Raw genomic sequence first — 22883 nt, 5'->3', positions numbered from 1 at the left:
TTGGGCAGTGACCCTGTCACACATTTCAGGTCCTTTCTGGGCCTGGTTTGGGCAGTGCCCCTGTCACACATTTCAGGCCCCTGTCACACATTTCAGGTCCTTTCTGGGCCTGGTTTGGGCAGTGACCCTGTCACACATTTCAGGTCCTTTCTGGGCCTGGTTTGGGCAGTGCCCCTGTCACACATTTCAGGTCCCTGCTTGCCCTCAGCCCCCAGTGAAGCTCCCAGAGCTCTGCAGAGCCAGAGCTGCCCAAGGAGGCAGAGATGAGCTGACCTCCCTGCAGGAACAGGGCTGTGGCAGGGATAAATCACATTTTAGTGCATTGGAAGTGCCAGAGCTGTGAGCCCAGGGGCTGAGCAGGGGCCTCACAAACAGAGGCAGCCCTGAGTGAGGCAGGGAGGCTCCCCTGGGCTGCTCAGCAGAGAACACCCCCTCTGTGGGTCTGACTGCTTTGGGAATGAAAAGCCTGTGCAGGGGGCAAGTGCCTGCTTCATTGGCTGTGGTGTGGAAAGGAGCCAAGGTGTCTGCACTGAGCTGGGCTGGGAACTGTCTGCCCTGCAGTTTATAAACAAGGTGCCACAAAAAAACAAACAGAAGTGAAGAGAGTCTCCTTAAACAAGAACAAAGTAAACAGAGATGCTTCATCAGAAGTTACATCCCCTGATCCCTCTGCTGACAAATCCACTGGTTTGGTTTTCTTTTTTCCTCTCTTTGTTTCAACTTAAAAATTAATTATCTTTCAATCCTTCATAGAAAACACAGGTTGCTACTGTTATGTTAACAATACTTTGAAGAAAAAGGTCCTTTTGGGGGCAAGTCTGTCTTCTAAAGGGAAGAGAGAAATTTAGTAAAACTCATCCTTGCTTGCTCTTTAGATCCTTCCAACAGGAGTTTGCAACTGCTTCACCTGCACTGAACAATCACAAAAGGGAAAAAATCTCTTAAATAGTGTGGAACTGGGGTAAACTAAGAATAGCACTACAATGGAAGAGTTTTGTTTGGGTTAGTGCTCCAGTTTGTGTTTTTGGAAGAGTTAGATGGATAATATTCAGGATAGCTCTTTATTTAAGGAAGGGAGCACACACCATAAATTAGAAAGTGCAAATATTTAAAGGTTTGCCAAAAGTGTACACAAGCAACCTATTATGGCTGAACTGCTTTTTCTAGGCAATAGCTACAATAGATGTCCTTAAAAGTGATCCCTTGGTATAACACTGGGCAAAGGCCAAGAGAAACTCTGTTTCCATAATGGACCACTAGGGAATTCTTTATTTTAAAGTGTCACACGGAATGCCTAAATGAAGTCAGAGGGGCAAAAAAATTGATGGTATCCAAAATGTTTGCTTGGGCAGGCAGTGCATGGCACCAGCCTGTGAATCACCCTGGAGATAAACAGCTCTGCCCAGACCCCTGGCTGCAGGGACAACTGCTCCTCAGCTCTGCTCACAGCTGTCCCTGCACCACAGGGACAAGCCTGGATGTGCTTCTAGGGCTGTAATGAAGCCTAAGCCAAACGGGGACAAAAATGTGCCCCAAGTCCCACAGCCAACAGCAGGAATTTCAAACAGCTCCCAGTTTGGAAGTGGCTGAGGACAAGGACACAGCCAAGCCCAATGGCTGGGAGCATGTGCCAGGAGAATGCAGAGTTCAGGGAGTGAAAAAAATCCTTAAAAACCACAGCATGAAGAAGGACAGAGGCAAGGGGGAAGATCAACAGGAGGAGATTTTCCCTCTCTCTGTGATGAAAGTCATGACCTGTGCACCATGTGATTTTTCCAAGCCACAAGCAGCACTGGAAGGCTCCTGTGGCTGTGTCCCTGTGCTGTTCCCAGGGGATGACAGCACTGTGACCTTGTCCCTGCACCACCAGTGCCAGGCAGGTTTGACCCCATCACAAACACTGCCCTGCCCTCTCCAGCTTGGCATTTCCATCTGGCATTTCCAGGGCACTGCCAGAGCTGCCCCATGTGCCAGCCAGGCTGCAGCACAGCCCTGCCAGGGATGCCCCTGCTCTGCTGCACTCTGCACCTCTGAGCTCTGAAAATGGCACCCATTTCCCATCTGACACCTCCATGTCCTACCCTGCTCTTTGCTTGCCACTAAAGCAATGCTGCCCAGCTTTCCATGGATTGGCAGCAAAGGCACTTGATACTTTCCTGAGTTTCTTTTTTAGGGGGGGAGTAAAATCTCCTTCAAACAGTTTGTAGGTGAAGCAGATCATGAGCAACAGAAACTCAATTTTGCTCATACAGCATTAAAAAGCAAAACTCAAATTTAGAGCCAGCTTTGACTTCTTTTCACAAGCAAAATCACAGATTAAATACAGCCTGTCTTTCTTCTTGACAGTAAAACCTACTCTCCCTTGCTTAGTTACTCTTCAAATCTTAGATTCAAAATCTTAGTAGAGATACCTGACTGATCAAAACACGGAGCTGCTCCATGCTAAGGGAGTGCAGCAGAAATGGCCACCAGCAAAGCTCCCATGAGAACAAATAAAGCACTTCTGTCAGTGAGGAAGCACCTCAATACATCCAAGAGCCTTCTGTGCAAATTCTCCAATAATTCTTATAAAATAAAATAATTTTATCTGATGGCATGCAAGGTAAAATTAATTTCTTGTCTCTGAAGAGGAGTGGTTCCTGGAGTGTCAATTCTCACTCTTTAAAAGAGGGTTGGTTTAACTTAACACCACAATTACAATTGGAATTTCTCTTTTAAAATTTTAGTTTTTCCAAAAGTTAAAATTCCTGAACTAATGAAATGCAAATGTAGAATGTTTAGTCTTAACTTAAATAATTTTTCCTTGCTTTTTGTTATTAAATATGCATATGAAGATATATGTCTATCTGTAATGAATGCAACAGTAAAAGAATTACTCCTTCTGTTTTGAAGACACACAGTGCAACTCATAAATCTTCTTTAAACTTTAGATTCACCAGTCTGGGGCAGTTGAAGCTACCTTGGAACAGCCTGTACCAGAGCATCTTGGCACTGCTTTGTATTGGCAGGCAATGGAACACCAAAATTTCCCAATTTCCATCTCCCTCCTGCCTCTCTCCAAGCATTCCTCTCCTCCACACCACCTACACGTGTCCATATCCTCATTCTCTGATGCACTTCCTTCCTTCCTTCCTCCTATTCTCAATGTTTCCTTTTCCCTGGGAGCTGAAGAGTATCTTCTAATAGAGCTAATGTATTTTTTAAACATTTGCCTTCCTGTCTATCTGCTCTCCTTGTTCCAGCAGCTTTTCACCATTCCCACTGCTGGTGCTGTGGCAGCTCCCTGGCTGTTATTTGAGAAATCCCTGTTCCAGTGTCCCTGCATGGCAGGAAGCACCAGCTGCAGGGGTCAAGAACACCCCAGAAATGACTGAAACTTTTCTGCTGTGAAATTGTGACAGAGGCAAAAGCAAAGCACTCCATGAGCCTGTAACAACAGAGAGTGTTCCAACAGCACTCCTCCCTGAGCTGCCAAGAGAGCTTGGCAGAGAGAAAGCACAAATTGGGGAAGGACAAGGAAAACATGGGAACTGGGAAAGCCTGGCTGCTGGCAGCTCAGAGGGAAACTGCTCCTCTGATGGGCTGGGATCCAGGCAAGGCCGGGGCTGCCCTGAGCTCTGGGAGCCAGGCACAGCTGGGTGAGTGTCCAGGGCAGCCAGCGACACAAAATCCTGCAGGACAAGGCACTGGGACAGAAATGGGTGCAGAGCAGGGTCAGGAGAGAGGGAAGCACCACCTTCTGTCCCAGTGGTGAGCCCCACAAAGGGCTGCCCTCTGTGCAGGCCACCAGCTGACCCCAAACATGGACAGTGCAAGGTGCAATGGACTGCCAGGGATCAATGCCCTAACTGAACAGAACCCTCAGAAATACCCCCAGTGCCACTCCCAGGGAAATGAATCCTGAGTTTTATGGGTGGATAAGAGAAACTGAAACCCAGCAAGAACAAGGAAGCCATTTCAGTGGAATTAAGGGGTCACAGGGAGGCCAAGGGCACCGTTTTGGTGTGAATTCCAGCATTGTATTCTGCATCAGAGACGGAAGTGCAACACCCAGGGTAAAAAAGAGAGAGGGGAGACATCATGCAGTTGGAGGTTAAAGCTGGCTAAGAGGCAGCTAAAAGAGGAACTTAAAGGGGGTTAGAAATGTTGTTTCTTTACCAGTTAACAGGCTCAGGAGACCAAACCCCAAAATTCTGTATGGACTTGCATATGAGAGACCCCATATCTGAACCAGAAGCTGCTGAGTGCTGAAAACATTTCTAAAAGCCATTCTATGAAATGAGTAAGGGACAGGTCCCGTGTAAGTGCTGCTGGATGTGGCTGCCTTTCCTCCTGAGCTGCAGGGGAAGCTGGCAGATGCTGGGGGGCTCCCCTGGTGTCTCAGGAGCCTCCCTTGGGGTAACTAAGGAGCCAGGGCTGCACAGGCACTCAGGAATTCTGGTTTGAGGATGAAGGACTTGAGTGTGAGTGACAGGAAGAGGAGCAAGAGCTGCAAACAGGACTGGGAGGCCAGCTGAGAAATCCTGTGGAATCCTGTGTCTGCTGAGAGGAAGACTGAAGAACTCTTGCTAAATAAGAGCAATTTGTGCTTCCCATACTACAGCAAGAGTGTGCTGCACAGAGTATGGCATAGCAGAGATCATCTTCTCCAAATACCTGCTCAGGAAAATGTAAATCTAGTAAGGCAAAACATGGAGTGGGATCAGTTACTGTCTGAAGGCTTTTCACAGAAAACATAAGCCAAGCTGTGACTCTCCCCATGGCAGGAATAATCCACTGCTGATTTGCCCTGCTGTGTTATTAATATTGCATCTTGTCACAGCCTGTGCACCAGACAATAACTGCCCAGCCTCAGAGGGACAAACAGGAGCCTTGACCTGAAAAGCCACCACAGAAGTTACTGGAGAGCAGAGCTCTTGGAAAACAATCAGCAAGTGAGGACAGAAAGGACATTGCTAAGTGCCCTCTGCACAGGGAGTAACAGCATCTGCAAGGAAGGCAGACAATGAACTCAACAAACCAACACCAAATGCATTTCCTCACAATATGTTACCAGCTCCAAGGGCAATGTTTTTTCTGAGCTAGAAAGTCACATTATTTGTTCTATGATTCAACAAGCAGGGAGTGAATCTGACAAATGGGTGAGGGAAGGGTGACGGGGGAACACTGACACAGCAGCATTCCAGTCAGGGTGAGCATTACAAAGCTTTTGTACTCCATGTGTAAGGAAGATAAAAATGCTGGCATGATGCCCTTCAGCAAAAGATAAAAATGAGAGGAAAACCCAGGAGTTCCAATCACTGGAGGGTGCTGATCAGTCCCTAAATGTCCTTGCACACCTCCAGAGCTGAGCAAGGGATGGTGGACACAGAGTGATGACTCAGCTAGGGCAATAAGGAGTCAGTTCACCTCGTCTGCAGGAGCAGGAATTGCCTACCAGGATGTACCAGAATACAGCAGAAAACTCATGCAGGGACAGAAAATGGGTTTCATTACTGTACCAACACGACAAAGAGTGTGGGACCTACAGATCTACCACTGTTAATCTCAATTTAGGTACAAGAGCTCTCAGTGATGGAGCTTTCCCTATCCCCCACACCAGGTGGGGCAGGTGGGGAGGCAAAGGCATCTAAATAATTCCAGGAAGGAGAAATGCTGGAGTAATAAACATGAAGAAAAATAAGAAATGTAATTTCCAGTCAGAAAAATGGAAGAGGAAGGTGATGGGGAGGAAGGGAACATTTGTCTTCAAGCCATCAAACGAGGCTTTCACAATGAACAGGAGGGAAAACGCAAGCAGTGTTAGGCAGAAGGGTTTATGCAGCTCTAGAGTAAGGATTCCATCAAGAGGAGAGATTCTGTGCATTAATTGGGAAGGCACAGACACAATGAATGCAGGATGACATTGTGATGCTTCACTTGCCTTCTCCCCTGCCAATCCATCTCTCTGCTTTGCAATCTGTCACTCCTCAGGATGTGTTAATCTCTGGGCTGAGGAGATAAATCTGTTTGGGCTCTTTCTGAGGAGCAGGTACCTGTTAAGCACTGCAGAGAGCCTCTCCTAGGAGGGAAGAGCCACTGCAGTTTGCTGAGAGGAGAATTTATCTGGCAGATAATTCTCAGTGAAATGATCTTCATGACTTCCTCCTATAGTCGCATTTCTATACCCTCTGTTATCTGAACACCTCAAAATGCCCCATGTGCTTCACCTAACAAATCCCCAACACAATTCAAGGAGCAGCAGGGCAGTTTAGAGCCAAGCAGGGATGATGGAATTCCTGCCACTGGAGCTGGCAGGGTGGTGCACAGATACTCTGTGTTTTCTACAGGGTGAGAGGAAGGAGATGGGTCCATGAACCCCTGATCAGCCCTACCCCAGCACAGCCCTTCCTGAGCTCTGAAAGCATCTTCAGTGCCCTGTGCTGCCTTCTCTTGACCAAACCTTTCATTCCCATCCTCAGTGCCCTGTGCTGCCTTCTCCTGACCAAACCTTTCATTCCCATCCTCAGTGCCCTGTGCTGCCTTCTCCTGACCAAGCCTTTCATTCCCATCCTCAGTGCCCTGTGCTGCCTTCTCTTGACCAACCCTTTCATTCCCATCAGCTGCCTGAGGTCCCTTTCCTTTGTGCCATTTTCTGTGCTCACAGCCAAGGAAGGCTCTCAATGGGCAGGCAGAATTTTTCCCCATTCATTGTCTTTCCAGAAGAGAAGCAGAATATTAAGCAGGCAATTTTAAAGGACAGGGGAAAAAAAGAAAGAAAGTAAAAAACAAAGGTTTGAATCACACTATAATTAACGTGGTGATCATGCCAGTTTGAAAATCACTAACAGAATTTTGTGATAGTGAATTTTCCATTCCTGCAAGGCTGTGAATAACTGTAATTTAACAGATGCATCCAAAATGTACATGCATCAAACTAAATCTCTAAAATTATAGCATATGCATGTTCTTAATATAGCTAGTGAGCATGTGTGCCTATGCACAAATAGCCAAATATTTACTGTGACATACAGAAAACCACATTTCTTCACCAATGTAAACAAATGGATTCTATCTACCCCATTTCCTCATACTGTGATTCAAATTCATGCTGGCCAGCTTAGTGAGGTTACAGGTACCAGCTTGGCTCCTAAGTACTGCTCCATTTGTGAGACTTCAGAGGTCAGAAGAATTGTGTGTGCCCTGTGGGGCCCAGTGTGTTGGGTGACAAACCTGTGGCCTGTTCAGCACCTTTATCTGATGCACTTCTCAGTGTCCCTGGCTATCAATGCACTGTACAGCACTGCTGGTGTGATACAACACTGCTGCTTTAGGGTGTCTAAAGCACACTCCTACACTCATTGTCTGTCCTGTAATGTGAACTTGCAGAGCACCTTTTGCAAGAGAAAAACAAAGTGGGTGATGTTATGGCATCACAGAAATCAGCTCTCCTCATTTTATCTCATCCTAATTGAGGGATGCTTCTGTTGCCAAGTGATTTATACATCTGGGCTTCCTTGATGTATAAATCAAGAGTGTTTGTTACACTAAAACTGGCATGTAATTGCTTGTCAGCAGTCACCTTGCTGTAAGAAACGTGAAAGAAATCAAAGGAAATGTAGAATATTCCTGGAGATGTCTTTGACAATGAACAGGACTGTGTAAATGGCTGATGAGGTCTGAAAGGGAAATATATGGTGAAGGGTTTAGGTATAAATATGTTTAGATTTAGGCACGCTGAAAATATAAGCAAAAAAGGTTTGTATTCAATGGGATTCAATCTCTAATCCCTAAACTCTGTGTGTGTTTGGCCTCTCAAAACCCAAGCAGAGCACAGGGGAGGGCCCAGGCTCTGCAATGGGCTGACCTGCACCAGGCACTCCTGCCTCTGCACCTGCAGTGTCTGCACACATCTCTGTGACCTGTGCATCCTCTCTCCCATCTGATGGAAGCTTTGGGAATGCCTCCCCCGTTCCCAGCCCAGCTCCCAAACGTGCAGAGCCCTCGTGGCAGCTCTTTAACACCTCTGCCCTTCAGGCTGCTCCTTCTGAAAGAGCCCCCATTCCCACAGGCACTTGTGGGCACTCCTTGAAGTGTGACAGCAGCCAGCGATGGCAAAGAACAGTAAGAGGTGGAAAATAAGGGCTACACAAAGAGCAGGAGAGAGAAACCACAGACTGAGAAAAGGAGCTTGATGGAAGGTGGAGAAGGATGAGTAGGAGAGCAGGGGAAATGGGGGAAAGTGGGGATATAGAGAACAGGAGAAATAAAAAAGGCTGAGAGACCTCCCTCCATTATCAGCAGGGTAATATTATGCCTGATAACTTCCTTTTGTGCATGACTTTATTTCTATAAACCACGGGCCAGTCTGGAGAGCTGGGAAGCTGATGGAATGCACCAAAGCTGAGATTTCCTGCCCCATACTCAGCAGGTTTAAAAAGAAGGATTTTTCTATCACAAGAACATCAAAACTGCTTTTTCTTTCATATTTTTTTAGGGAGTAATGGAAAAAGAACAAAAATTGTGAACTTTCAGCACCCTCAAGACTGGAAAACTCAATGTTATGATACTGGGCTACAATGTTGAAAGATAACGTTAAAAAGTTTAAATTTTGCCTTGACCATCCTAGAGCCAGGCTCTGTATCAAAGCACACCTGGATTAGTCCCCCCCTTCCTGGGCACATCCACCGGTGCCACACAAAGCTTACAGATCCCTGGCACTCCACAAGAGATCATCTCCAGGTACAGAGCTGCACTTTGGCTGCACACTCCACACTCTCTAGGCAAAACCTGCCTCCAAACCAGGCCTGAAAAATGGAATTTACTGAGTCACTCCAGCCCACCCTATGGACTGTCATCCCCCACAGCTCCTGCATTATGCAACTGCAGCAACCCTGTGCAACTCCTCTGCTGCAAAATGCTGGTTTGGTGCAAGTGACTCACAGGAGATGTTTAATGAAAAGTAATCTTTCCAGGGAACATCTTTCCCAGCTATTCTGCTACTGACTCCAGAGGGCTGCCAGACCCTGGAAGCTGCCCCAGGCAGCACTGGGAGCAATGTGGGAACGGGGCTGGAATGTTTCCCTGCCATTTCTCTCCCTTCTGGATGTGCAGGGCTTTCATCTCCCACCAAGCCCAGTACTCTCAACCTCCTGGGGAAGAGACTGCATCTCAAAACAACAGCATTTTCTTCTGATTTTGGTTGTTTCTAGAAAGAAAAGTCCTTCCCTGAGACAGGCTACACATGATTTTCAATACACTCTCTAAATCAGGTATAGTTTTGAAGCTCTAACACGATTTTGTTATTTCTGTTACCCTTTCCAGCAGTGCATTTCTCACCCTGAAGGGTGTCAGTGTGAGAGGAGCCCATGAAGCCTGTCATGAGTGCCCAGTTAGAGCAGCTGGCAGCAGTGTTTCCAGCAGAGCCTCTGCTTTGCAGGGGGATTCTGCACTAACACTGCCACTCTCCTGCCTCATGACTGCACACACACAGCCCTTCCTGCACCACAGCCTTTGCAGGACCACTGATTTTATTTCTCTGTTCATTAAAGAACACATTTTCCCCCCATTTCATGCATTTTAAAGCATCTCTCTAATGAGTTCACATACCAGGCGTTAATATTTCTTTCAGCACTTTTCCATTAGCTGTGTCAAACTGGATCTGGTGCCATTTGTCATGCTGCACGGAGGGGCTGATCATCAAGAAACACACTGATGCTGTTGCTGTGGTGATGGCACAGCCGTGCAGGAGGATTGGGTTGTTCCTCCAGCTGTGCAGGAGGATTTGGTTGTGCCTCTGGGTGTTTGTGGCTGGCTCTGGGAGCCAGGGGTGTGTGCAGGGTGCTGTGTGTGCATGGGGGTGTCTGTGTGTGCTGCCATGCTGTCTGTGCACAGCCCATGCAGAATTCAGCTGTGCTTTGTCATTTAGCATCTCCTGTGCTTTGTCATTTAGCATTTTCCTGTGCACAGGGGTAAATACTGACCCTCACTGCTCACACACAGCTGGGGACACACCTTTGTGTGTGCACAGGGGTAAATACTGACCCTCACTGCTCACACACAGCTGGGACACGCCTTGGTGTGCACACAGGGGTAAATACTGACCCTCACTGCTCACACACAGCTGGGACACGCCTTGGTGTGCACACAGGGGTAAATACTGACCCTCAGTGCTCACACACAGCTGGGACACACCTTTGTGTGTGCACAGGTAAATACTGACCCTCACTGCTCACACACAGCTGGGACACACCTTTGTGTGTGCACACAGGGGTAAATACTGACCCTCAGTGCTCACACACAGCTGGGACACACCTTTGTGTGTGCACACAGGGGTAAATACTGACCCTCAGTGCTCACACACAGCTGGGACACACCTTTGTGTGTGCACAGGTAAATACTGATCCTCAGTGCTCACACACAGCTGGGACACACCTTTGTGTGTGCACAGGGGTAAATACTGACCCTCACTGCTCACACACAGCTGGGACACACCTTTGTGTGTGCACAGGTAAATACTGACCCTCACTGCTCACACACAGCTGGGACACACCTTTGTGTGTGCACAGGTAAATACTGACCCTCAGTGCTCACACACAGCTGGGGACACACCTTTGTGTGTGCACACAGGGGTAAATACTGACCCTCAGTGCTCACACACAGCTGGGACACACCTTTGTGTGTGCACACAGGGGTAAATACTGACCCTCAGTGCTCACACACAGCTGGGACACACCTTTGTGTGTGCACAGGTAAATACTGATCCTCAGTGCTCACACACAGCTGGGACACACCTTTGTGTGTGCACAGGGTAAATACTGACCCTCACTGCTCACACACAGCTGGGACACACCTTTGTGTGTGCACAGGGTAAATACTGACCCTCAGTGCTCACACACAGCTGGGCCCAGCACACAGCTCAGCTGTGCTGCCAGCCTGCACCAGGGCTAGGGAGGATTTCACCTTTCCTGCAGCAGGAAGGCCAATTAACCAACTCATCAGAGTGGGCTGGGACATGGGAAATGCCCTTAACCTGAGACAGGTAGAGTATAGAACAGATTCACTTTGCAAATTAGGAAACAAAAACCCCAAATCAGTGAAGCTTCTTTTTATGCAGGAAGAATTCTCACATTGTGCCTTTAAAAACAAAAATTCCGTGAGCTCTTCTGTCCACAGAGAATAGCTGGATTCTAAAATCTAAAATATTCTTAACACCACCAGCCTCCTCACAATTGCAATTTGTTAGCATGTTATCCAGGAGGATCCCAGTAACCCTCACAAATCAGGTCTGGCTGCCACATGCCCTCCATTATGGGCCTCACTAATATCTTTAAATCACCAGTGACACTGGGAACTTGATCATGTTCCTTCTGATTTACACTACTGCAGAAGTGAAAAGTTTGCCCTTTCAAGTAATTTATTTCCCCTTTTATTGCAGCTCCAGAGCAAACTCAAGATTTTCTCTGGCTTCCAGTAGAATGACCCATGTGTGAAAAATATCTCCTTCTCTCTATCAATAAACTCCGATTTAAATTTATAATATTTTTCCATGTGTCCCATTCACCAAAGTACTTCTTTACATTTAAATTCTTCCTACAAAGAGTTGGTGACATTTTTATTTAAAAGAAAGCGATATCAGAATTCAATTAAAAAATGTAAAAAGCATTTTGCATATTCCCACCACAAAGGTGATGCTGTTGATTTAAAAGGAATGTTTCCAAGGACATGCACGTGTAAGAGTTACACCAAAGACATTCAGTTAACACAATACATATCACCTCCAATTGTTACATGTATCTTTTGGGACCTGATACCCATTTCTCACACTGCAATATTTATCCTGCTGGAAAACATAAACAACCCTTTAAAATGTGGATTTGTGAAGGAAAATGCAAACCAGCGAGGCCCAAAGTGACAATGATGCTTTGAGCATCCTGGTATTGGACTGAATTATTTTGCTCCCAGGCCTGGGATGTGTCAGCTGCTTCAGGGAACTCAGGGCAGTTTTATTGGTACAAAACTGGCACAGGATAAAGGGTAGCCTGCTCATTTTTAACCAGTGAAGTGAGATTACTTACTACTCACTTCACAGGCTGAACGTGCACTCTGCAGGATTTATCCACTGGGAGAAACAGCAGAAAAGGGAGCACCCTAACTTCCCCAAAATAATACCCTGCAACTGGGGGCAGCTCAGCAACTGCACCACCAGCAGATTGAAATGCCAGCAGGGCTTTGTTCAAAGTTTGGGCTGACACCTGGGGCTGGGTGTGAGCAAAGAGCCAGATCCTGCAGGGAATGGGCCAGGAATACTGACCCCAAAACTTAAACACTAGCTCCCATCCAGAACTGGGAAGATGCCAGATCGAGTCACAGAAAGATTTGTGAATCTCACTCTGTGGTTTTCTTCCTTTTAAATATTCCTTGGTCACTGAGGCTGTGAAAATTCCCTTCATTTCTCCATGCTGTTGCCTACTTAATGAAGTAAATAAACATTTTATTATTCCCCTCTGATGAGTACACAAGCACCAAAGCCCAGAGCTGAACAGTGAAATAAACAGTAAATTATTTCAGTCCTCTTAATTCCCTGCTTTTTTGGCAGATAATGCCATAAGTCATTTTAGCTTAGCAGCCACAGATTGAAGACAGATTTCTTTTTAAACTTTGGAAATGTTCAAATTGAATGAACTAACGAAAGAAATTTTTACCCAAACAGGGAAAAAGAGAAGAACTCTTCAAATATGACACTGGCTATCAGATCACTTTTATGGGTTTTTTTGCCATGAGTCTGATTACTAATTTTTTTGGGGAGGACAACTTTCCCCTGTCCAATCCCAAGCCAGGCAAGTCCCATGAATCCCAGTAAACTGAAATAACCTTTTCCTCCAAACTCCTGCCCCAAAATTCTTGGAGAGCTGCCTGTGGTTGAACTGGAATGCATCTGGAAGTGTTTGAATCAAGTGCAGCTTGCCCAAAAGCCAGCTTGGCTTCCTGCAGAGGTGTCAGGGATAAAAGGGGATTGTGGTGGACACAGCATTGCTGCTGTGAGTTCCCAGGGAGCTGAAGTGACACTGGAATACTCATCAAAGCTCCTCCCTTCCACACAGGCAGAGTGGCTCTGAGGGCAGCTGAAACGCCTTCTGAAGGTCTCTCACAAGGTACTGACCTTCTAGAAGGCATTTCAGAAGGTTTTTACCTTCCAGAAGGCATTTCAGAAGGTATTTACTCTCTGGAAGGTCTTTCAGGACACATTTGCTGTTTGGCCCTCCTGCAGGGAACAGCATCCCCTGCACCAGGTGCTCACAGAGCTTCACTCAAAGCACCAAAGCTGCAGCCTGGAGGTACCAGAGGCTGTAAAGGATCAGCACCTTGTTAATTTGGCTCTGCAATGTGAATAGGTATCATTCTGCCTCCAGGAGTTTTTCAGGCACACTGTTAATTTTTGATTGGATGTGGAAGTGTTAACTCCCAATTAATAACAGGTGCCAAATTGGGAGATATTAAATGTAAGAAAGTGAGTTAGTATGCATCAGGTGCTTCTGTTTTCCATTTACAAGAACAGATTTATAATTTTAAAGAATTGTTTTCATTACACTTTTTGAGGAGCTAAAAGAATTCCATACCTTAAGGCTGAATATTTTCTACATTCATTCAAAAGAGCACAGAGGTGCAACAGAGTGTGCCCAGCTCCTGGTGCCTCTGCAGGTCTGTTGGAGCCTTTCTCACCAAGCCCAGCCTGACCTGTGCCAGTTTGCACCCCTGCAGGAGCCCAGAGCAGCTGCCAGAACCATGGGCAGCAAGCTGGGGAACCACAGGAGTTACACCCTCCTGACAGCTGGGGCTGCAGGGACACAGCCAGGGCAGCCCTGAGTGTCACTGTCACATTGGGATCCATGGGTGGAACCACAGGAGTTACACCCTCCTGACAGCTGGGGCTGCAGGGACACAGCCAGGACAGCCCTGAGTGTCACTGTCACACTGGGATCCAAGGCTGGAACCACAGGAGTTACACCCTCCTGACAGCTGGGGCTGCAGGGACACAGCCAGGGCAGCCCTGCAGAGCTGAGTGTCACTGTCACACTGGGATCCAAGGCTGGAACCACACCAGTTACACCTTCCTGGGCACTGGGGCTGCAGGGACACAGCCAGGACAGCCCTGCAGAGCTCAGTGTCACTGTCACACTGGGATCCAAGGCTGGAACCACAGGAGTTACACCCTCCTGACAGCTGGGGCTGCAGGGACACAGCCAGGACAGCCCTGCAGAGCTCAGTGCAGGAGCCCAGGAGTGCCAGTGTCACACTGGGATCCAAGGGTGGCTCTGACCCACCAGCACAGGTAACAAAGTCCCACTGAGTCCAATTAGAGGAGGCTTGGGTCTATTTACTGTAACTGAGTCGATTCCCAGAAAAATAATTAACTCCTTGTCATGTCTCATGTGTATTGATTTTAGTAATTACAATGGAATTGGAGGCAAGGGTGCAGGAGGAAGGAAATGCACTTGATTTGTGTTTAATTTGATGCACAAGCTGTCAGGGACAGAGCAATGTGTGCCATGCCCATCCTGGGTGCTCTCTGTGCCACAGTGCAGGATCCAAAATCACTCCCTGCCCTGACAGGATGCAGGGCATGGAGCTGGGCATCCCTGGGCATCCCTCCCACTGCAGGCAGGAGAGGAGCCCAGGGGGACAAGATAAGGACAGGACAAGCTCCATGTGTATCAGTGACTAAGAGGAGGAGACAAAGCAGTAGGATGGGAGAGAAAGAAAATACAAGTTGTGGCTGATAATAGAGCTACCAGGAGATAATGTAAGGAAAAACAAGGAATGAGAAAAGAGAAAACAAAACGTGGCCTTGCTTGGTAATGATGCTGTCAGGAAAAGCCAGCAGGAGGGAATCGGCTTGGTGGCCCATAGGGTTCCACTGAAATGGCAGGTTTGGGAGGTCAACCCAGAGGCAGGACAGCATTTGGCTTCTCAGCAGGTGACAGCCCCCCTTCCCAAGCAGGTCTGTGCAGGGTGGCCTGGCTCCACACCTGGGACTGCAGAACCTGGGACTACACCTGGCTGTAACCCCCAGGCTGTGCAGGGTCACAGGGCACAGTGTCACTCACATCACACACACAGGGCACAGTGTCACTGCCATCACACACAGGGCACTGTGTCACTGCCATCACACACACAGGTCACTGTGTCACTGCCATCACACACACAGGGCACTGTGTCACTGCCATCACACAGAGCCACCTTTGAGCTCACTGAAGCCCATCCTGCCCTGGCTCCTGCAGCACCACAAGGAGCTGTTTCCAGCCTTGTGCCTAAAAGTACCAGTTCAGGAAGTCTCCAAACTCTCACAGGAGCAAAAAAGCTCTTTCTTATACAACAGCCCTGCAAATGGAAGCCCTGCAAAACAGTCTCACATCCAGACACTAGAAAGAAATGATACATGTGAGGGAGAGTCAGAGCTTTGGGCTATAAATCAGTCCTGAGATAAGCACTTTCAGCTAACCCTGTGATATTTTAAACAAAACAAACCAAACCAGCCTCCAGGACAGGGAAGTACTCTGCATCCAGGTTGTGCAGTTTCTAAAACAACAGCAATCCAAGGCACATTTTCTCCTGGTGCCCTGCACATACCACAAGAGAGGAAGCTGCTAACTCATAGTTTGAGAAAAGCCAACAAAATGGGAGAGGCTGTGGCAGGGTGCTGGCAACACTGGGTGCCACGACATCCTCGCTGGCTGGGAAAGGGCTGTGAGCAGAGTCAGAGCACAACAATACAGCGTGAGCACTAATAAATAACCCAGCAGCACTGATGGGTGACAGCAGATCTGTCTCCAGTGGAATTACTGGTGAGAACACTGAAAATTCTTTCCCTCTTAATATATTAAAGTCTTTGTTTGGGGCTGAGTTGATGCTGCCAGAAAAGCCTTTTAACACAGCCAGCATAAATTTCAGTGGGTGTTTGAAGCAGGAGAGGCTGGGCTGTTGAAAAAGCAGCCCCCAGAAAGGCTGCAGCCTGCAGAAAACACATCAGCTCTGCTCAGCTGGGAAATCATTTGATCTATTTTGTATCATCCACCCCGGCACTGAGGAGGCAAATATGGCAATGAAATATGGACACGGAGCAAAACATAAAAAGAGACTTAATAAAATGAGTAATTATGTTTTCCTAAAGCCTCTCATGCAAGCAGGAGGCACCAGCACCATAAATTGAGCCTGGTGCCTGTTTCAGTGTGGGGAAAGGGAAAAGCCCTGGAGCCAGGCCCTGTGAGCACAGACCTGAGAGGAGGGACAGGCAGGGCCACAGGGATCTGGAGCTGCTCTGGAGCTGCTCTGTGCCCACAGGGATCTGGAGCTGCCCTGTGCCCACAGGGATCTGGAGCTGCCCTGTGCCCACAGGGATCTGGAGCTGCCCTGTGCCCACAGGGATCTGGAGCTGCCCTGTGCCCACAGGGATCTGGAGCTGCCCTGTGCCCACAGGGATCTGGAGCTGCTCTGGAGCTGCTCTGTGCCCACAGGGATCTGGAGCTGATCAGGAGCTGCCCTGTGCCCCACAGGGATCTGGAGCTGATCAGGAGCTGCCCTGTGCCCACAGGGATCTGGAGCTGCTCTGGAGCTGCTCTGTGCCCACAGGGATCTGGAGCTGCCCTGTGCCCACAGGGATCTGGAGCTGCTCTGGAGCTGCTCTGTGCCCACAGGGATCTGGAGCTGCCCTGGAGCTGCCCTGTGCCCACAGGGATCTGGAGCTGATCAGGAGCTGCCCTGTGCCCACAGGGATCTGGAGCTGCCCTGTGCCCACAGGGATCTGGAGCTGCTCTGGAGCTGCCCTGTGCCCACAGGGATCAGGAGCTGCCCTGTGCCCACAGGGATCAGGAGCTGCCCTGGAGCTGCCCTGTGCCCACAGGGATCTGGAGCTGCCCTGGAGCTGCCCTGTGCCCACAGGGATCTGGAGCTGCCCTGTGCCCACAGGGATCTGGAGCTGCTCTGTGCCCACAGGGATCTGGAGCTGCCCTGTGCCAGGAGCCAGCCCTGGGCAGAGAGGGAACTGATCAAAGAGTCAAACGTGGCTGCCCCAGCACCTTTCCAAATTCAGCTCAAGTCCTCAGTGACAAATTTCCAGTGCTTTATGCTACTCCTCAGTACATGGATAAATTAAAAATAAAAATTAAAGAAAACAAAGAAGGAAGGGCATGGCCAAACAGAATAATCTATAATAATCAATAACAGAATAAAAAATATAAAAATCAATAACAGAATAAGCCCAAGGATCCAGTGCTAGAAGCACTACCTGATTATTCTTTGGCATTTTAAATTTCAGTGTTTAAATTCCAGTTCACAAGCCTGATACACTCATGGTCCTACAGCACCAAACAATAAAATATGTATACTTTTTACATCCACAAGATGCCCACAACACCAAAAAGTTCCAGCTTGTTTGTAAACACCATTTTACAAACATGAGTAGAAAACTGGAAATGCAAATATTTTTATTTTCCCAAGCTATTGTAAACTTCTGGCTATCCAGCCCTTAGCCTAACTTATTCTCTGCTGCTTCCCAGAGATGCCATGGCAGCACTGATTAACTCAGGCAGTGCCAGAATTGCAGCTGTAGCTCAGGCACAGAAACCCTGGGGCTGTGGGCACAGACAAGGAATGGGAACTGAGCCAAGGACAGAGCAAGAGCAGAAACAATGAAAGCAGACGTGACACAGTGGGCTGGGAGGAGTTACACCTGGCCATGAGCCCTGCTGAACACAAGTCTCCCTCCATGTGCAAGTGTGACTAGGGCTAGATGTTCCTGCAGGAGAGCAGGTGCAGCACTGAACCTTCTCCACTGGAACTGGGGGCAAAACTGCTCCACCTGGAGCAAGAGAGAGCCCCAGGCCTAAGGACCAAAACTTGCATTTCAAAATGTTACATGTGGATGCAGTGCATAAAACCAAAGAGAGGCAATCCAGCAAGCAATGTGGAATGTAAAGCACTATTCCTGTGAAAAAGCTCCTTGTGTCCCACAGAAATCCATCCTGGGGATGCCAGCAGGACTGGGGCAGCATGCTAAGGAGATATCTCTTTTCCTTCCAATGGGAACTGTGTTTTGCTTCTGTGCAGCTCAGGCACAGGGGAGGGAAGGGCACACTCTGCTGGTCACAGCACCTTTTGCAGTGCCAGCTTTTGAGCAGCCTGGGTGCTGGAAAGAGCCCTCACTCACACCAGGAGATCTGCAGGGGAGGGGCTGCTCCTGCCTCCTCTCACCCTGCTGTCACTGGGGGTGCCTCTGATGCTCTCACTGGCTTCTCTCACGTTCAAACATCATCCTACCTGCTGCCAGAGCTCCTTCTCTCCTGAAGGACAATTTTAGCAGTTTAACATATGTTCAAAAACTCTTTACCTTGGGCTTTTCATCCAGTATTTGCTGGCGGATCTCCTTGTGTTTTTCTACAAGTTTCTCCTGCCTTTTGCTCTGAGCATCTTCTAGCTGTCAGAAAAGAGCAGAGAATCTTTGTTTGTGGATTGCACATCCTCACTCTCCCCCCTCCTCCCCAACAAACATTCCACCCATCAGAACTGAGACACTGCCATCAAATCTGTGACCAGTTCCAAGCTGAAACGACAGAAATTACAGAGCACTGCCTGAGCATCCCTGAGCACAGCTGTTCAACAGTCAGGTGTGGACATGGAACATCACATTTCACATGTAGCATTCAGGATCAGAAATGTCTAAAGGACTTTCTTCAGACTTCTAATGTTATTCAATTACAGATTTTGGGCTTCACTTAGTAACACCCTCAGAAACAAAACCTACGTAATTTACTTAATTCTTCAGGTTGCTTCCCAAGTCAAAGGCTCTTCTAAGTAAAAATGGGCCAGCTTTAGAACCTAACTACCTCTGCATTGAAATCAAGAGGAGAATTCAATGGCTGCACACGTTCCATAGTGATTTTACACCCCAAGGCACTACAGGGCATGATTTCATCCTGGTGTGAACCACCTGTAGCTTCAGAAAAGCTAACAACTGTAATAGAATTCTTTAATTGGTGTTTACAGAACTCACAGAGTGCTTTTTACATTTCAGTAACTGTACAAATGCAATTAAAGTTAGATATACTCTGCAATTAAATGTTCATTGACTTTCCTTATGCAATCTTTGCATTTGTGAGCCAGAAAGCCCATTAAAAAAAATGGGTGCATTTTCCATGGATACACACAGGATATTCAGAGATGAAATTGTATTGAATTCTTCTCTCCTCAGCACCATCCCCCAAATGCTGACTAACAATTAATGAGGGGCTGACTGAAATCCCAGTTTTCCTTTAATTGGAATCCCAGCTTTCCTTTACCTGGAATGGGAAGCAGAGCCTACAGTGCATCTGCTGGAAGCCAGCAGGTGCAGAATCCTCCTGCTGAGGCCCAGAACCTGCAGTAGAACCCAAGCTAGAAGGTGCAAGGTGCCCTTTCCTGCCCCAGAAGCAGCAGAGCCTGACCTACCCTCTTGATGTACTGCACCACCTCCTGGATGTAGGAGCGGATCATCTCCGTCTTCTCCCTGGGGAAGCATTCCAGCATTACTGCATGATTCCAGCATTACTGCATTATTACTGCATGATTCCAGCATTACTGCATGATTCCAGCAGCACAACCCACTGTGCTAAACCCCACACAATGGCTTTTACCTCCCTGAGCTCTTTGCCTCACCCAGGCCATGCTCAAGGACCTGCCTGATCTCCTTCTCCGCACTCCCAGATCGTGTCCTTGTGCCAGCTGCTCTTTATGGCACCAAGGGCTCAGCGTGCCCCACACCAGGCCCTGCTCTCCCCAAGGGATGGTGCTGTGTTTTCCAGGTGCTGCCACAGTGCCCAGCATGCCTGGGAGCTGCAGAGCTGTGAGCAGGGGCACAGTGCCACGCTGTGGCAGAGCAGCAGCCTCTGTGCTGCCAGGGCAGGCTGTGCTGCTGACACTGGCACCAAGCTCCCAGGGGAGCAGGGCAGGCACAGCCTGGCCCCCACAGAGCTGGGTTTAGGCAAACTGAGCTTTATGGCACACTCAGAGAGTTATCTGGGAAGCCTCAGTCAAAGGCTGAGCCCAAGAACCCCCAGAGGGGTAAATGCACACACAATAACAATTTGTGGCTGCTGCAGTTGATCTGTTTCAGGACAGTCACCCCAAATCCTGATTGCCTCAGTCAGGACCAGTGCACTGCCCCTCAGGTGGCACTAAAATCAGGAGGATTTAGGCAAGCCCTGGGTGGGTGTCAACAAATCAAGAACAACTAAAACAACTGATTATTCTCTCTCTGTAATATTCCATCCCAAATTTATGCAGAAGCTTTAGATGAGCAGCAGTGGAGCCAGAGAGACTCAGAAGGGATTCAGCAGGAGGAAGGTCTCACACCCTGCTCCCAAAGTGAGGACAGGCTGTGGCACACACAGGGGAAAGCTGACTTTCAATAGGGTTCCCATCTCACCTCTCTCAAGGGCTCTTGGAAAAGCCTGACAGAGGAAAGTCCTTGGGAAAAATGAGGAAAAAAGGGAAAGGGAAAGAGAAAAGAACTGCTACTTGTGTGTCCCTGAGCCTTTGTCACCAGTGCCTCATTTACCTCTCAGCAAATCATTTCCTCCTGCAATTGATTTTTACTGCTGCAGCATTTCCGTAATGGCCAGCTGCTTTCTTTAAAATGAATTCCATGCCCTCTGAACAGCTCTAACTATGTTAACTATTTCTCCTCATTTTCATAATAAATTATTCTCATCTTTATTTTTTTTTAATAGGATGTTTATTGATATTTTTAATGTGCTGATCCTGAAACTACCTGAAACCCTTCACTGTGTGTGTCTGTGATTTCCTTTCATGGCTACCAAATACAGATTCTCTCTTGAGAGGCTCCAGACCCTGTGTAAACCCCTTCACCTGCAGAAAGCCAAGCGCAGTTGTGCCTTTGTTACATGGTAAAACTCAAACACTAGAGAGTTTCCTTTTTTGTTTTGTTCTGTTTGCTCCTCTTGTATTTTTAACTGCCCTAAAGTAAAGCTCATGAACAGGAGATTGGATCAGCCCCAGGAAATGAAATTATTATCAGGGAAAGGACTCTGGGGAGGTCTGACTGAAGGCTGCCTTGGATTTAGGGTCAAGACCTTCCTTTGATTTACCAGCTGTGAAAAATCCCGCACAGTGATATGGATCCAGGGATTTACTTACTCTTCCATTTGATTTTTATCCTTGGACTTTGCTTCTGTGATCTTCTCCTGCCTCTTCTTGTCCATTTTTTTCTTCAGTTCTTTCTTTTCTCTAAAGCATAAAAAATAAAGGGGAGTACAAAAAGTATCTAAACAAATCCCACAAGCAGCAGCAGTCAGTGGTAAAGGGAACAGCACTTACTTTTCACATGTTTCTTTCAGTTTCTTTAGCTGGTTGTTCTGACACTCCTCTGCTACATCTGTCAGCTTCTGAATTAGCTAGGAAAAAAACCCCAAAAATAAAAATACATATTTTCAGCTAAACATCACAGAGGCAGCTAAATTTCCTGAAAAGCCTGCAGCAGACAGGGAAGTGTTACACCATTCCCAGATGAATTACCAACGATCAAAAGCCAGCAAACATCATTATCAGTGTAAACACATGATCAACTTGTGGAGTTCAGCCAGAATGGTGCATGTCCAACTCACCCAGAAACTGCTACTGCTCTGTACATCGAGGTGACACACTTTCACAACACTAACTGTAAACCCAAAATATAGTTCAAGTATTTTACCTTTGCTAGGAATGAAAATGCCTGTGAAAAAACATAAGGGGTCACAAATGGAATTTACACAATGCTAATTGCCAACTGAGTTCCTGTGTCACAGAACATCCAGTTTTTCTGTGAGGGCTGAAATGTTCCTCCTGTAATGAGGATTATTACAAGGAATGCTTTGGATTTTGGGGTGGTCAGGGGGATGGTGAAAATCAGACATGACGGGTATGAAAGGCAAGCACAGAGAAGCATAACCTAAATTTTGTTCACAGAAGGAAAAAAATCTCTGAGCCACTGTTTGAAATCTGCTGTGGGTTTGCTCTCCTTGGTGCCCAAAGCAGTAACAAAAGGCACAGCTGTGCTGGGGATGCTGACAGGAGGGGAGCTGTGGGCAGGGCTCAGGGAATAAAGTGGGAATTGGGGCCCTCTTGGTTTGATCACCCTTTTAGGTAAAGTCTGATTTTGTAAAATCACCCTCCCAGGGTGATGAACCAGGAGTGGATAACAAGGCATAGCTGCTCCAATCCAACTTTTCATTCCTTAGATAAAAGCAGAAAGGTACCAACAATAGGCTCTCCTCTAAAATAAAGCCATCAGAGAGAATCTCTCAGCTCAAAAGGCAAAAGTTTGAATTGGAATATTAACTCCTGCACAGCTAAGAGGGAAACCTGCCCAAAAGTTCTGTGCTAAAAAATGAATTTACTGTGCCAGCACCCAACAGGATAATGGCAGAAATGTACCTTGGCTTTGAGAAATGCCATTCCCCATTCTGGAATGAGAAATGAGTTACCTCAGGAGATAAAGCCAACTATGTGGGTCTAGAATGGTTCTTTTTTATAAAAATCCAAATCTCTGAGAAGCAGCCACCAGCTGTCAGTGGGATGGGGACTGTCCCCCAGGGGTGGGTACGTACACCCACCCACCCTGGAGCACTGTGACTCACACAGGGATGGGGACAAACATCCCAGCTCTGTGCTGTGACCATGGAAATCAGCCTGTGCAGGGCACACAGATCACAAATCACTCCTCTTACCTGCTCTTTGTGGCTGCCAGGACAGAGGAGACAAATCACTTCACCCAGCAAGAGGGAGGCAAAACATCAGGTAATAGAAAAAATTGCAAGAGGGGGTTGTGTGGAGCTGAGAAACGGCTTGCACTCCCATAAAACCCTTTAAAAATG

At 47.5% G+C, this 22883-nt stretch overlaps 1 protein-coding gene across 5 annotated transcripts in view; it reads right to left on the bottom strand.

Annotated features, from left to right (window-relative positions):
- The window catches only part of PLCB1 (phospholipase C beta 1), a 327471-nt gene that overhangs the window by 34984 nt on the left and 269604 nt on the right, over positions 1 to 22883 (bottom strand). For all 5 annotated transcript variants that reach the window (XR_013181595.1, XM_077176289.1, XM_054629483.2 and 2 more), the window contains exons 28-31: positions 21349 to 21425; positions 21169 to 21258; positions 19462 to 19519; positions 18365 to 18451 (exon numbers count right to left, since the gene is read on the bottom strand). Coding sequence is in view for 4 of the 5 variants with exons in the window: in XM_077176289.1 (XP_077032404.1) it covers positions 18365 to 18451; positions 19462 to 19519; positions 21169 to 21258; positions 21349 to 21425 (312 nt within the window). In the remaining variant the exon portion in view is untranslated. The remainder of the gene's footprint in view (positions 1 to 18364; positions 18452 to 19461; positions 19520 to 21168; positions 21259 to 21348; positions 21426 to 22883) is intronic.

The sequence above is a fragment of the Agelaius phoeniceus genome, chromosome 3 (assembly GCF_051311805.1).
Source record: "Agelaius phoeniceus isolate bAgePho1 chromosome 3, bAgePho1.hap1, whole genome shotgun sequence".
Lineage (NCBI taxonomy): Eukaryota > Metazoa > Chordata > Aves > Passeriformes > Icteridae > Agelaius > Agelaius phoeniceus.
The sequence above is the reverse complement of the archived record's forward strand: the minus strand, read 5'-3'. Positions and strand labels throughout refer to the sequence as shown.